This window comes from Microcaecilia unicolor, chromosome 7 (genome assembly GCF_901765095.1).
Source record: "Microcaecilia unicolor chromosome 7, aMicUni1.1, whole genome shotgun sequence".
In the NCBI taxonomy this organism is placed as follows: domain Eukaryota; kingdom Metazoa; phylum Chordata; class Amphibia; order Gymnophiona; family Siphonopidae; genus Microcaecilia; species Microcaecilia unicolor.
The window spans coordinates 103763298-103779712 of NC_044037.1; the positions used below are offsets into that span (position 1 = coordinate 103763298).

A 16415-nucleotide genomic window follows, 5' to 3' on the forward strand; every position below is an offset into this window, starting at 1 on the left:
CTATTGTAAGCTTTCTTCACGGCACCTACATAAAGAGCAATGATGAAAAGGTGTAACTTAACAAGATGGGTAGGGATGGAACTGGATGTATCGGGGACAGCAAGAAATAGGCAGCTTGCGGAGGGAAAGGCAGGAAATTGTGGGCACGGGTCAGTCAAGGGGGGTAGAACAGAAAAAAGAAAATCAGATGGCAATGCCGCCGGCAAAAAATAGATTGGTTTAGAAAATAAAAACAGAGAGAATGCAGTCTGTAGGGCTCAAAGAGTAGGAGAGGGAAAACTTTAAAACAAACGTACAGCTAGAGAAACAAGGAGATAACCTTGAGGCAAAACCACAGAACAGAAAAAGGAAGAGAGTAATTAGCTTGATGATTTTGAGCTATATATATATATATATATATATAATCAGACCTGCATATTAATAGGTTTAATGATATTACCCTTGTGATTATATTTGGTTGCTGAACCACAGGTATGGGTTAGTCCCAAGAGGGGTTAGAATGAGGCAAAGATAGTATCCATGTTGTGACTAGGACTCCAAAATTTCTACCGTACCAGATTTCATTCATACCCTCAAATTTGATAACTTTGCCGGATACCTTCTGGAATAGATGGTACCAAGCTAGACAACCCTTGTGTCACCCTATGAGATAGGGTGAAGAGGGGAATGTTAATATGTGTTACAGCTTGAGACCCCTCCACTGGAATAGTGGTGGGCCGAGCTCTATAGCCTAGGCTGCTAAGAAGCACTGACTAGGCCAGAAATCTGATGATGGCTTTGCAGCTGAATACTTGTGGAAGCAGGGCCCGGCTGACAAGGCTTATTAGGATCTGGTGTGACATCCCAATACAGTGTAAGCGCCAAGATGGAGGAATAAATGGCTGGAATAGTAAAAAGTTAGATCAACAAAATGGAGTCTGTTTTTGTAAGATGGAGTCCTGTTCATGAAATATGAATACTTGTCTTTGCATTTTTTTAAAGACTTGTTTACAAGTCAGGATGTTACAGTTTTGAAGAAATAGGTAAAGGGAGGGAGAGATGGGCTTCCGATCTGCGGTTGAGCTAGCTGTCAGAAAATATGATTCACATATGAAAAAAATGTGTGCCCATTGGGTTTAATGAGTGTGGAGAGAGTATTTAAGATCTGCCAATTTGGGAGGAGTTTGGATTTATCCCCAACGCTACCCAGAGGGTAGAACTACGGTCGGTTAACCTAGGATCTTGACTGATAACCGTGCCAGATTGACTAAAGTACCAGTTGGTAAGAATAAAGATCAATCCTAACACCTATTTCTCTTGTATGCATCAATTTCTTGGCTACATACTTAATTCTCTGAATACACCTACACAGATAAATCATTCCCCATAATCTATATATATATAAAAGGCAACCCCAACGTTCTGAAGCCTCCACGGAAGTTGAGGCGCCCGAGATATCCGGTGTGCCCTGGAGTGTCTGCACCGCCCTCGCGTCAAAACGTCATGACGTCGAGGGCGGAGCTATAACACTCGAGGCCCGAAACCGAAACGCCATAGGCATGGCCACGGAGGCGAAGCAAACAAAAAAAAAACACAAAACCCTACCCACACACAGCGACACCAACACCGAACAAGGCAAGTAGCTCGGAGGGAGGGGGCCGCTTGCTAGCGCCCGTTTCATTGCCCTCAGAAATGGGCATTTATTCCTAGTATTCACATAAGCAAGGAAACTCCTACTCATTAGTACATTATGTGGGGGAATAGATGCACAAAGATGCTCTTAGATGCTAGGAGTCAGAAAGCCGAGATCCTATTTAACAGACTTAGAACGAGCCTTCTGAAACCCTCTCCTCACCTCCAGCGGAGATCTAGAGAGGGGTGATTAAAAACAATCCTTATATCCACGTGCTTTCAATCGTGATGTGAAAGTACTAGATTGTAGTTTAAAATCTTCTTTTTGCTACATATTCTTCTGTATAGCAAAAATTGCGCATATGTTGAGGACTCTTTACAGTGTCTAGGGTGGCAACTTATTGAATGTAAGAACATATTTCTACTCACAGGTTTTTGATGGACTTTCGTGATGAACTCTTTAGATGTTTGAAGTATCTCTACATCCAAAAACGATATACAGTCAAAAGAATAATTGACAGTAAATTGAATCTTCTCGTTACACAAATTCAGCCATATGACAAATGAATTTAAATTAGAAATTTTGCTTAGTTCACGCCAACAGACCACCATTTTACAAGGGAGTACGATCCCAGAAGATCTTTAACTCGCTGTTCTCAGTGGCAGGGATCACATTATGGAACTCACTCCCTCTGTCTGTCATAAGTACATAGGTATTGCCATACTGGGACAGACCAAAGTTCCATCAAGCCCAGCATCCTGTTTCTAACAGTGACCAATCCATGTCACAAATACCTGGCAAGATCCCAAAAGGTACAAAACATTTTATACTGCTTATCACAGAAATAGTGGATTTTCCCCAAGTCCGTTTAATAATGATCTATGGACTTTTCCTTTAGGAAGCCGTCCAAACCTTTTTTAAACTCTGCTAAGCTAACCGCCTTTACCACATTCTCTGGCAATGAATTCCAGAGTTTAATTACACCTTGAGGTGAAGAAATATTTTCTCAGATTTGTTTTAATTTACTACTTTGTAGCTTCATCACATGTCCCCTAGCCCTAGTATTTTTGGAAAGCGTAAACAGACGCTTCACATCTACCCGTTCAACTCCACTCATTATTTTATAGACCTCTATCATATCTCCCCTCAGCCGCCTTTTCTCCAAGCTGAGGATCCCTAGCCACTTTAGGCTTTCCTGATAGGGAAGTCATCCCATCCCCTTTATCATTTTCGTTGCCCTTCTCTGCACCTTTTCTAATTCCACTGTATCTTTTTTGAGATGCGGCGACCAGAATTGAACACAATATTTGAGGTGCGGTCGCACCATGGAGCGATACAAAGGCATTATAACGCCCTCATTTTTGTTTTCCATTCCTTTCCTAATAATACCTAACATTCTATTTGCTTTCTTAGCCGCCGCAGCACACTGAGCAGAAGGTTTCAACGTATCATCAACGACGACACCTACATCCCTTTCTTGGTCTGTGACTCCTAATGTGGAACCTTGCATCACGTAGCTATAATTTGGGTTCCTCTTTCCCACATGCATCACTTTGCACTTGCTCACATTAAACATCATCTGCCATTTAGGCGCCCAGTCTCATAAGGTCCTCTTGTAATTTTTCACAATCCTCCCGCGTTTAATGACTTTGAATAACTTTGTGTCATCAGCAAATTTAATTACCTCACTAGTTACTCCCATCTCTTGGTCATTTATAAATATGTTGAAAAGCAGTGGTCCCATCACAGACCCCTGAGGAACCCCATTAACTACCCTTCTCCATTGAGAATACTGATCATTTAACCCTACTCTGTTTTCTATCTTTTAACCAGTTTTTAATCCACAATAGAATACTACCTCCTATCCTATGGCTCTCCAATTTTATCTGGAGTCTTTCATGCGGTACTTTATCAAACGCCTTCTGAAAATTCAGATACACAATATCAGTCGGCTCACCTTTATCCACATGTTTGTTCACCCCTTCAAAGTAACGTAGTAAATTGGTGAGGCAAGATTTCCCTTCACTAAATCCATGTTGACTTTGTCTCATTAATCCACGCTTTTGAATATGCTCTGTAATTTTGTTCTTTGTAATACTCTACCATTTTGCCCGGCACCGACATCAGACTCACCAGTCTATAATTTCCTGGATCTCCTCTGGAACCTTTTTTTTTTTTTTTAAATGTTTTATTTGCATGAAGTCTTTATTGACAAGTAATACAATATCCAACAGAACAATACAAAATAAACCTTACATTACATTTCATATCATCTTGACACAAGTCATGGCTAACACTTGGCTATCACTAACATATCACTCTTCCTGTTGCTATCAATTTGGGATCAGTGCATTTCACTTGTGTGCCACCGTGCCTGTGCAAACATATAACCTTCAAAACTCTGGAACCTTTTTTAAAAATCGGCATTACTTTGGCCACCCTCCAGTCTTCTGGTACCACGCTCGATTTTAAGGATAAATTACATATTACTAACAGTAGCTCTGCCAAGTTAATCTTTCAGTTCTATCAGTACTCTGGGATGAATACCATTTGGTCCAGGAGATTTGCTACTCTTCAGTTTGTAGAACTGCCCCATTACATCCTCCAGGTTTAGAGAATTCATTCAGTTTCTCCGATTCATCAGCTTCGAATACCATTTCTGGCACCAGTATCTCACCCAAATCTTCTTCGGTGAAGACCGAAGCAAAGAATTCATTTAATCTCTCCGCTACGGCTTTGTCTTCCCTGATCACACCTTTTACTCCTCGGTCATCTAGTGGTCCAACCGATTCTTTTGCCGGCTTCCTGCTTTTAATATACCTAAAAAAAAATTTTTTCTATGTTTTTGCCTCCAATGTAATCTTTTTTTCTAAGTCCCTCTTAGCCTTCCTTATCAGCGCTTTGCATTTGACTTGACATTCCTTATGCTGTTTCTTATTATTTTCTGTTGGTTCCTTCTTCCATTTTCTGAAGGATTTTCTTTTATCTCTAATAGCTTCCTTCACCTCACTTTTGAACCATGCTGGTTGTCGTTTGGTCTTCTGTCCTCCTTTTTTAATATGCAGAATATATTTGGCCTGGGCTTCCAGGATGGTGTTTTTGAACAGCATCCATGCATGATGTAAATTTTTGACCCTCGCAGTCGCTCCTTTAAGTTTTTTTTTTTTTCACCGTTCTTCTGGAAGAAGCTAAAAACCTTCTTTCCAAGGACTGCAACATCATACTCGCCGATCATTGATCCCCTAACGAACTTTGGAAATAACTAATTTGACACAGAATATAATCACACCGGATTACGCTTTTATAGTATTCACCCATAGCCCTACCCACAAATCTGTAACCGTTGTTCCACTAATGTTGTAAACCGCACTGAACCCTAAACAGGGGATATTAGCAGTATATAAGACCTAAATTGAATTGAATTCTTCTCACACACCCTAAGTTCCTTCCTAAGGTGGTGTCTGAGTTCCATCTTAACCAGTTAATCATTATGCCAATATTTTTCCCCAAACCACATGCCCATCCTGTCAAAAATGCACTGTATATCTTAGATTGCAAGTAAGCCTTAGCCTTTTATCTGGAGCAGACTAAAGTTCATAGACAGTCCACCCAGCTTTTTGTTTCTTTTGACCCAAGCAAGAATGGAGGTAGCCATCGGCAAAAGCACAATTTCCATTTGGCTGGCAGATTGCCATCTCCTTCACTTATGCCCAGGTTGGGCTGACTCTTGTCAAGGCTCATACTGTCAGAGCCACCATCTCCTTCACTTATGCCCAGGTTGGGCTGACTCTTGTCAAGGCTCATAATGTCATAGCCATGGCTACATCACTAGTCCACTTGAGGTAATCCTCCATAGAGGAGATTTGCAAGGCTGCAATGTGGTCGTCCGTCCACACATTTACAACTCACTACTGCCTTGAGCTGGATACCTGACATGAGAGCCGGTTTGTTCTGACAGTCTTTCAGAATCTGCTTGGTGTCTAGAATCCAACTGCACTCTCCTAGGCCCAATTTTATGTTCCAGGATGCAGTTTTACAACTAGTATGTATATAGTTTCAGGTTAATTGACTTTGAGACCTTGATGTTTCGAGTCCCTATTGTCCTAGCATTGTTTTCGGTGAGCCTGGTAGTTAGGGATTCCCACATGTGAGAATACAACTGGGCCTGTTTGTCCTCTGAGAAAATGAAGTTACTCACTTGTTGCAGGTGTTTTTCGCAGACAGTAGGCCAGGTTTCCTCACATACCCTTCCACCTCTGCTAGGAGTTGTATCCCTTTAGATATATTACCTGACTGAGGGACCTGCGCTGGCACATCAGGCAGGAAGGAACTCGCGCATGTGCGGTGGGACGCACTGGGCTCTGTTGGATGATGTCACCCACATGTGAGAATACATGACTTGCTGTCCTCAGAGAACACCTGCTACAGGTGAGCAACTTCGCTTAAACGACTATAGCGCTAGTAAACTATGACATTTTCAGACAAGTAGATAAATGTCATCTTTAACAATAGGGTTATGGAAGGTTATGGACTACTGCCTTCTACACTTTAGACCTATAGGGGTTCAGAACATTACTCACCGCCTGACTTCTATATTTTTGGTGGCAGGAAAAATTGCACTGGCAGCAGCTTGGAGGAGCCCCTTTCCACTTCTACCAGATGTCTAAACTAACAGCCATATGAATTGGTCAAATTGTGCAATTCCACAAACAATGGGACAGATACACCACTTGGAGATCCCTCTCAGGGGTGGATCTCGATGCACCACGGCTAATAGCTCCACCTGTTTGACTTTATAGACGGAACTACAGACTTCTTTAGGGACCTGAGAGGGACACTATCTGGATTGTGTTGTGTTGAGATGGCAAGTGGGGAGGGGTAGGGTGAAGGATGAGATGGGGCAGCAATATTATGTTTAGCCTGTTTTATAGCTGTTAAAGAATAAATTGCTTGTTCTATTAAAAATCCTTTAATAAAAAACAAACAAACTAATAGTGTTATAATGACTAATCAGTATATGCCAGAATAGATGTAAGCATAGAAGGTGATTGAGAATGAATATAGAGTGAAAGAAATGGATAAAGAAAAAGATGTAAGATCAGATACATGGATGTGTATTTTCAAAGCGCTTAGACTTGCAAAGTTACATAGTAACATGTGGGACTTTGAAAGTCTGTGCTTTGAAAATGAGCCCCTTTGTGTGTTGAAATTCATGGTTGTATTTAACTATATTGCATGTTGAAGACCACCAAAATTGGAAGCAAATATGGTTATGACTCTTCCAATTGTGAATTATAGTTGTTAATGCAACTGCCATAAGAATAACAGAGATAGTAGTAGGTAAACATGCAGCGCGCAAGATAAAATATTTATATGATAAAGGTTATTTGACATTAGTAATTTTATTCTATTTTAGACCTCATCCCAAAAGTATGATAACGTGGGACAAGCATAGCACATATGTTCTAAAGTACTGATGTCACTATTACAGGATCAAAAAGACGAAAAAAAAGGGGGGAAAAAAACCTAACCCTCAACACTGTACCAAAAAGTCAATAGGGTGATAGATAAAACTGCAACCCGTAATCCCAATTAATTCACAATCAAAAACTATATAAATACAAAATAATTAAATAGAGCAGGGAAGGAGGACATCAGAGTTATAAATATAAGATAATGGGACCTCACAACGCACAGCTGTCCCAAGTCGTAGCCTTTTTCACATGGCTTGTCAGTCATCTGTCACTTCAACCTCCATGCTACCTACATCTAATAGCCATAGCATTCACAAAATACTTTAATCAGAAATACATTACTATAAAAACAAAGAGCAGTCACTTAGCTTTAATTTGCAGCAGTGACTCCATGTCACACACCCAATGCCCACAAAACTACAATGGCATTTCGGCAACACAGCCTGCTTTGGGGGTTAAATAACCACTCAGAGCCACTCAAAGATCTGGCTGACAACCCGCCATGCTTGTATCAAATACCTTTTTACAGGTAATGCTATTACAAGACCAACATACATTAGCTATATCGGAATTAGCTTTATGCTGCTTCATTGGAGTCCATAATGCATTAGGTGACAGCTAAAACTATGTATCTAGGTGGGATCAGGTGGATTGTATCACTAGTAAAGAGCATAGGTGGTTTCCATCTTTTGTGTGCTTCAGGTTTCTCTTTGATGCCTTTTAGTTAGCTTTTTGGATTTTTCAAGCACAAATAATAGTTGAACATCCTGTTTAATGACAGTAAATATTATGAAAACACATTTGGAGTTGAACCACCCAGTAAATATTTTATTGGGAATTAAAATCTAAAACTATTTAAATGACATGTATAGTTAATAAATCTGGGAGCAAACAAAACTTATTCAATTATTTTTCATTTTTCAATTTTACTTCTAGGTCGCTTGGTATCCAGTCTTATTATGGAATTTCTTCAGTTTTTCAATCTTGACTTCACCTTGGCAGTATTTCAGCCGGAGACAAGCACAGTGAGTGTTTGAATTTCTTGGGAGACTATCTTAATGTTCCTATTTATGGGTGTCAAACTGTAATCCTGGAGGGCTACAATTCAGGCAGATGTTCAGGATATCCCAAATGAATATGCATTAGAGATGTTTGTAATCACTGTATTTTGTATTTAATTATATATTTATACCGCTCTTTGGCTACAACACAAAGTGGTGTCAAGTTAAAATAATCATAAATAGGAAAGAGACAGAATAAGGAGAAAATCAAAAGCAAGACATAAGGAGAAAAACTGCTCCATGAGTGGCCCCCACTGAGGGCTGCCCAAATCAAAGACACTGAAAAGCAATGCTTAGAAAGTAAGCCTTCAGAACTGTCTTAAATTTCTTATATGAGGGCTCTTTATGATACATTATGGTAACGAATTCCATAAAGAGGGAGCTAATAAAATAATGCAGAGATTTTAGTAGAGTCCAGATGCTTGTGGGCCATGGCTGAATGACAAATAATTTACCTCCTTGAGAACATAACGACCTAAAAGGAACATAAGGGACAGTCAAGGCAGATAAATAAGAAGGAAGGCTCCTATGTATCGCTTTGTGGGTCAATCAAAGCACCTTAGTGTTCTCTGTAGGCCAAAGGTAGCCAGTGATCCTGATATTAGAAAGAAGATACGTTGCTGAACCTTGACAGATTATATACCAGATGGATAGCTGTATTCTGAGTTGTCTGCAAGAGATGCATGTTGACTTCCTGAATACCACAATAAACAATATTGTAGTAGTCAGATTTCAGGAAGACTAAGGCATAAAGCAGTGTGAGTATGGACGGCACTAAGTATTGCATTAGAGAGTGAATAAGCCTAAGGACTTAGAAAGAAGACTGTGAAAGTAAAGGCTTAAGCTGTCTCCTTCTAAGTCAAATAGCAGAAGATTTGGAGAGAGTCAATTTGGGGTGATGACTGCATAGCCAGTTAGCCACTGCCTCCAAGCCCAAGTCAGAATTGGGATCTGTAAAGGATACTAAAAGAATTTTGTTTGAATAATAGCCACTAATTCTCAGTACCAAGGTAGGTAATGAAAACAAAAATATGTGAAAAAGTAATAGGGAAATTCCTTCAAGAAACCTATGTGGAAGCTCCAGCCCTAGGTAAAAAAGCAGGGGTAGCAATCCTTTTCAGAAAAGGCTTGAATGTAGTTCAACGCAAAGTAATAAAGATAAGGAGGGCAAATTCATACTGTTGTCCCTTGGTATACATAAAAGCCTGTTAGTACTGTGTAATGTATATGCTCCAAATACTTCTGACAAACATTTTTACAAAACTTTATTGACAATGCTTCTTGGCTTTGAGGGTATACCTATTATAATGGGGGGAGGGAGATTTATATGTGGTATTGGGATCCAACTTTAGGTAAGACTCATAACCCTTGCCATAAGGTAGCTAACTATTCAAGGGGTCTTTCCCATCTAGCATCGACTTTGGATTCGTTGGACATTTGGAGAGTCCTACACCAAACTGAGCATGATTATGCCCATTTGTCTAGAGCCTACTCCACCCCAGTCTGGAATTGATTATATCCTTATTTTGAGGGACTTTGTCTAAGGTGAAGGGGGCAGATATTGGCCCTGTGAGGTTTCAGATCATGCATTGGCTTGAGTGGGGGTGAGCGGGGCCTCATTGGAATTTCCAGCTGGTTTTGTACAAGGACACTGTCTTTAGGGAATTCTTCAGTGTACAATGGTAGGATTTTCATGAGCTTAATATAGCATATGCAGAAAACTTGATCCTTTTCTGGAAAACAGCGAAAGCTGTGTTGTGTGGAAGGTATCGTAAGTTACTCAAGTAAGGCCCAAGATCAAGTTGTTCTGAAGTTGGAGCACCAAGTTACAGAGGCCCACCATTTCTATGGGGTATCACCTACAGAGGCTTGGAAATCTCATTTAATGGCCCTGCAGGTGACTTGACCTTGTTTAGGTTGGTCTGTAACTGGAAGGGTGGAAAATAGCTCATTTGAAAATTTGGGAGTGGAAACCAATATTGATAGATATGTAACTTCCTTTTTCGTGACTATTATGAAAGGCTTTATGCACAATCTTCTGATTTGGGACTAGATGGAGATACTTATCTGAGTAGTTTGGATTTACCCCATTTCAGCCAGTCAATTTCAGCTTCTTAATTTAAAAATTTCAGAGGATGAGGTGGGTTGGGCCATACGCAGAGCTCTCTTTGTAAGGCCCCTGGGTAGATGGATTCTGGGCCAAATTTTATAAATTCTTGCAGAGCTCACTAGACCTCTAACTTCCATGTTTAATCACTTTATAGATTTGGGGGGAATTGCCCTGTACTCTCAATACAGCCCAGATAATAGTACTCCCTAGACCTGGGAAAGACCCATTGCTTACTGACTCCTATAGGACTATATCTGTGCTTAATTTTGAAACAGTTATTTGCAAACTTTTTGACAGATCGGCTGGCTAGGTTATCCCCAATGTGATCCATGATTCGTAAGCTGGGTTTGTGAGGGATAGGTTTAGAGCTAACAGTGAGGAAAATTTTAGCTTCCCTGGAGGTGGCTACTTCTGTTTGAAGGCCTTCTTTGCTAATCAGTTTTGATGCGGAGAAGACCTTTAATCATGTTTGGGGCTTTATGTACAAAACTCTGAGAGCATATGGATTGGAGGGTAGAATTATAGATGATGTTCGGTTACTATATCATAACCCGAAAGCCAGGATGTGGTTTAATTGGGTACTTTCAGAGGAGTTCGCCATTCATCATGGTATGAGGCAAGGTTATCCTCTTACCTTTTTGTTTATTTGGGCTCTAGATCCTTTAATTAGGAAAATTCATGCAAATCCGGACATTCAAGGGATAAGGCTGGAAGATTCTGAATTTAAGACAGCGGCTTTTGCCAATGACCTTTTTGTCCACGTTACGGATCCCCAGCATTCTCTAGTGGTTTTAATGGAAAGTTTCAGTGAATTTGGGGAATTTTCAGGTTGCAAATTGAATTGACTTAACTCTGAGGTTCTTCTATATGATATTTCAGTTAAGGCCCTTCGGGAAGAGTAAACATAGTAGATGACGGCAGAAAAAGACCTGAACGGTCTATCCAGTCTGCCCAAGAAGATAAATTCATATGTGCTACTTTTTTATTTGTACTGTCCTCTTCAGTGCACAGACCGTATAAGTCTGGCCAGCCCTATCCCCGCCTCCCAACCACCAGCTCTGGCACAGACCCTATAAGTCTGCCCAGCACTATCCCCGCCTCCCAACTACCAGTCCCGCCTTCCACCACCAGCTCTGGCACAGACCGTATAAGTCTGCCCAGCACTTTGCTATGGGCCAAACACTCATTTAGGTATCTGGAAATCTTTCTCACCATGAGAGTTGGGAACTTATATTCCCTAAATGTTAATCGGATACCGGACCTTACACATGTCCACTTTAATAATTGGCAAAATCTTCCATTGTCTGTTAGGTAGAATCATTCTTATTCACATGACACTTTTCCCAAAATGGATGTATGTTCTTCAAGTACTAGCAATTCATCTGTTGCGGAAGAATGTGATTTTACTTCAAAATTTGTTAACTAAATTTTGCTGGTGTGTGTGGGGGGTGGGGTAGTCCAAGCTGCAGATAAAAATCTGTATGGTAACTGGTAACAGGTTGGTTTGGGACTCCCTGAATTGCAGATACATAATCAAGATTGTTTATTAAGGCATCTCTGTGATGGATTATGGGAGACACTATCTACACTCCTGTAGACTGAACAGACCTTGATGTAACCTTGGCACTTGAATTATTTGTTGCATGCTCCTTATAGAACCCTTACCAATCACTTGAGGGTAGCATCATTATTTCCCCTTAACGAGATCTGTGGAAAGCTTAAAACAGAACTTGGATTTTAACCCCAAAATCTCTGACCAACTTACCTATTCAAGGAATAAGACCTTTTTACCAGGGATAGAAAATAGGACGTTTACTAGATGGGCATCATAGGGGCTTATATTTTAACACATTTGCTGGACACAGATGGTTCTTTGATTTCCTGTCAGAGTCTCCAGCAATGAATAGGAGCGGATTGGGGGGATAGGTTCGTCTATTGCCAAATTAAACATATTTCTTCATTGTGTTCTAGGACCTTGCAAAGCCATTTAGGGGAAAATTAAATGATTTCTTCCATTCAGTCTCCCTAGTTAAAATTTATTTCTGCAGCACGTATACAACTTTACAGCAATTAGGAGGTTCTATAAATTACAACAATTTGAAAGCCAACTGGGAAAAGGTTTAGGCCACTCGGATCTTGGGACGTCGAGGGTGCTATCAAAGGGATGCCCTATATAATCTTGGGAGCAGATTTTAGAGAGAGTCAATATAGAGCATATTTTTTTCACAATTACAAATGCACAAAGCACACTGCTCTTTGTTCAAAGTGCACTGGAGATAATCATTTCATGCCCTGTGATCCTGCTCTTCAGAAGTTCATACTTTTTTGAGACTTTTGGTTGCTCAGCCTCTTTGCTTTATTCAAGAAGCTTTTCTGTTAGATATGATAAATAACTCTGGGGTTCATAGTAAGGGCATGAAATTGTTAGTCTGAAAAGCTTTGTTGATTGGGAAGAAAATGTATCTTTCAACACTGGAATTCTAAGAACCAAAATTCCTTGCCAATTTACTGTATCCTTGTGGACTGCTTTCCCAAAACAATGTTTAGGTTCAATGTGGCTTACAGATACAAATATATAGAAGTACATAATGTAAAGTACAATTAACTAATTAAGCATAGAGTAATTTTACAGTAAGTCGTAAAGGTCATGGTAGAAAAACAAGTGAAAATTGTTTCCCAAAGTTATAGAATGGTTAAATTTCAACTTAGTCTACAGGAAGGTTGACAGAAATATCAACAGGCTATATAGGCATGGATTAGGATTCATCATTTTATAGCAAAAAATTCCTTTAAAAAAAAAAAAGATTTTAGAGGTTTCCAGAAGCTAGTATAATCTGATGTTTTTTTCCTAATGGATTCCACCACTTAGTACACTGACATGAAAAGATTATGTTGATAATATTACCAGAATTTGTTTGATACCAACCAGAAACACATCCAGATCATCACGATCATATCTAAATCTCCACTACTCAAACTGCAAAGGACTGAAATACAAATCAACGTATACATCCAGTTTTTCCTATGTAAGCACACAACTGTGTAACGTATGACCACTTAAACGTCCGGAAATCACTAAAAACCAATCTGTTCAAACAGGCATACCCGACCGATCCAACCTAAATGTTTGAACCATGCAACACAACGAAACTAAAGCACGTAACGGACACAACATAACTCTTCCGCTCTACAATTCCCTAATGTCTCTTTTCACATGAACCTCATCCTACCAAAACACAACTTTGTATTTGTTCAAACCGAAGTTGGTGAACGCCTCTCCGGTATTATGTAAGCCACATTGAGCCTGCAAATAGGTGGGAAAATGTGGGATACAAATGTAATAAATAAATAAATAAATGACATCAAATGGGGCAGAAAAGTCTAATGACACCACAAGTGCTATATAACCAGAGTCCATATAGCTGTGAAGTTCAATCAGAAATGCTGTTATCGCAGTTTCTGTAATATATCCATGGTGTAAACCAGATTGTCAAGGATGCAAGATATTAGATTTATGCACAAGTTCACTCAATTGGGTACAAATATTTTTTTAAAATCAACTTAGAAAAGGATGTTGGAGACTGGCCTATAATTACTGCCCTGCAGTGGCAGAAGAAAATAAGTCCATTCTGACTAATTTGTGGGAAACTGGAGTGAACTTACCCCATATTTCCGAAGCAAAAGACAATATTCTGAAAGGGCTATGCAGAAGTCTAACAAATATTATGATGGACATACTTCCTAGATTACAGGTAGGCACTTATTTTTGAGTATAATTGGACTTACTCCCTTCTGCCACTGCAGGGCAGATCAAAAGGAACAGACATCGAATGTTTTCTTGAGGATGGATCTGGCAGTGGCTTGCTTGAGGGAACTAGAAAGGTAATCAAGAGAAAAGTTCTGAGAATCCATGCTATGAAAGAAAGTTCAACTAGGATTCCTTAACCCAATGGTTAAGCCTTCTCCAAGCCCACCAGTCATCCAGCCTGAGTCATCTCGAGTAGCCACTGCTTCCAGCTGGGACAAAATATAATGTGGGTTTGTGGAACTGTATTTTAATGGCATATTTAAGTGGAAGAACATAGCCAATTAACTTGTAGACAAGAGGAGGAAAAAAAAACTTGACCAGCTACCTTTTTACCAGCAACCACCAAGGTGAGGGGCTGCCTCAGATCACCTGTTCCCTTCTGGTTCAAGTCTGTAAGACCTTCAATATGTTTGAGCTACATGGATGTTCATATCCCATGCTGATTTTGCAGTTTTTTCAAATCTTGTAAGACTTAGACCAGCACTGGATTTGGGGGACTATGTAATTTCAAGCTCGGCGAGGGATGTGCAGAGCTGCCAAGGGGCACCAGTTTTTGAAGGGGACATGCCTCCAACTCTGCCCCAGCCCCACTCACTCTACTCCACTTCCTTGCTCCACTTCCTGGTCCGCCTCAATTCCACAGTCTTTTCCTCTAATTCTTTGCAGCACCAACAAGCCACCTTCCCTTCTGTTGGCAGCAAGAGACACCTTAATAAAATGTCATCTCTTGCTGCCACAGGACCAGTCTCATAAGAGCTGTGAGAATTTGCAGCTTTTATCACAAACCTAGTCCTGTAGTATCAGGAGGTGATATCTTGCTAATGGGTCTCCTGCTGCCAACAGATGGGGAGGCAGAGATGCCAAGGGTGGTCCATCCCAAAGCTGGAGATTTCAGGCCAATAAATGAGTTTGTTTTTTCATAGGCCCCAGCCATGTCTTACACTAGATCTAGCAGATGTACATTCCAAAAACTGATATATTCTAATCAATAAATAAGAAAATAAAATTATTTTTTTTCCTTTGGTTGACTGTCATTTTATTTTTCTAATTGTTGTCCCAGTATCTGGTTTCTGCTTGTCTGTTAGCTCTTGCCATAGTCTTCTTGTCCATTTTGATAATTTCTTTTCTCTCTATGACCACCCTCTGTGTTCCTATCTACTCTGTCCAGCATCTCCTCTATGTCCCTGCCCCTGTCCTCCAACTATATACAGCATCTCCACTCTCTGTCTTCATTCTTGTCCTGTCCAGCTTTGCTGTTCTGTGTGTCTGTCCCCCTCATGTGACTGGCATCACTCCTCTGTTCCCCCTCCACATGTCGAGCATCACCCTTCTGTATTCCTTATCTCTCCCAGTGTCGATCACCCCTCACTTCTGAGGGCCAACATCTCTTCCTTCCTTTCTGTCCCCTATCCCTCAACTCTGGGACCAGCATGTCTCCCACTTTCTTCTTTCCTCCTGTCCCCCTCACCCCCAAGCCTGGGACCAGCATGTCGTCTTCTCTCTTCCTTCCCTCACTCCATCCCTCTCTAGGGTTCAGCATCTCTGTTACTCCTCCCTTCTTCCTGCTCCACTTCCCCAGGAATCCAACAAGTATCCTCCCTCCTCCCCCCCTCTCTCTCCGGTTCCCAGGTCCCGGCGTTTTTCTCTCACTCCCTCTGCTCTGCACCCCCTCCTCCCCCTGGTTCAGTCATCTCTCAGTCCTCCCGACCTCCAAGCTTGTCTTAGGTAGCCAGTGGTAGCAGCTCTTCACCTGTGCCATCTCTGCCGGCTCATGGGCCTTTCCTCTGCCAGGTGCCGCCGCTCTGAAGCAACTTTCTGTTTTTGGCTGGTGGGACCTGACAGAGGAAATGTCCCGCAGGCTGGCTGGAAACAGTCCTGGTGGAGCACAGCCACCATCGACGATCTAAGATGAACTTGGAGGTCAGAGGGAGTGAGAAATTATTGGATGAGGGGTACAGAGCGGAGGGAGTGAGGAATACTGAATTGTGGTAGGAGGTACATGAGAGAGGAAGACAAATGGTTTCCTGCCCTCACAATCTGCAAAGTCCTAAGAGAAAGGCACTTGAGGCTGCTGAGTGGGAGTTCTTAGCTCTCCAGGGGGTATGCAGGAGATGACCCGCGAAAGCAGGAGTCTCCCGTTTAATGCGGGAGACTTGGAAGATTTGGATGTGGCATGCTGGATTGTAATAGAAGCTCTTTTGGAGGGCAGTGGCAATGAGGAAAGACGTTCAGGACAAGAACTCCGTGGTAAAATTTCCAGATGCCATGGTGACCTGTGGTTTGTGGAACCCTGATATAGTAAGTGTTGTGAAAGACTAATAAATGTACCATCAAAGAAAATAATCTCTCT

The 16415-nt window shown here is 41.0% G+C and overlaps 1 protein-coding gene across 10 annotated transcripts in view; it reads left to right on the forward strand.

The window, feature by feature from the left end:
• FGFR1OP (FGFR1 oncogene partner) overlaps positions 1-16415 on the forward strand; it is a 192372-nt gene that overhangs the window by 31097 nt on the left and 144860 nt on the right. For all 10 annotated transcript variants that reach the window (XR_003942774.1, XM_030209094.1, XM_030209092.1 and 7 more), the window contains exon 5: positions 8023-8111. Coding sequence is in view for 9 of the 10 variants with exons in the window: in XM_030209094.1 (XP_030064954.1) it covers positions 8023-8111 (89 nt within the window). In the remaining variant the exon portion in view is untranslated. The remainder of the gene's footprint in view (positions 1-8022; positions 8112-16415) is intronic.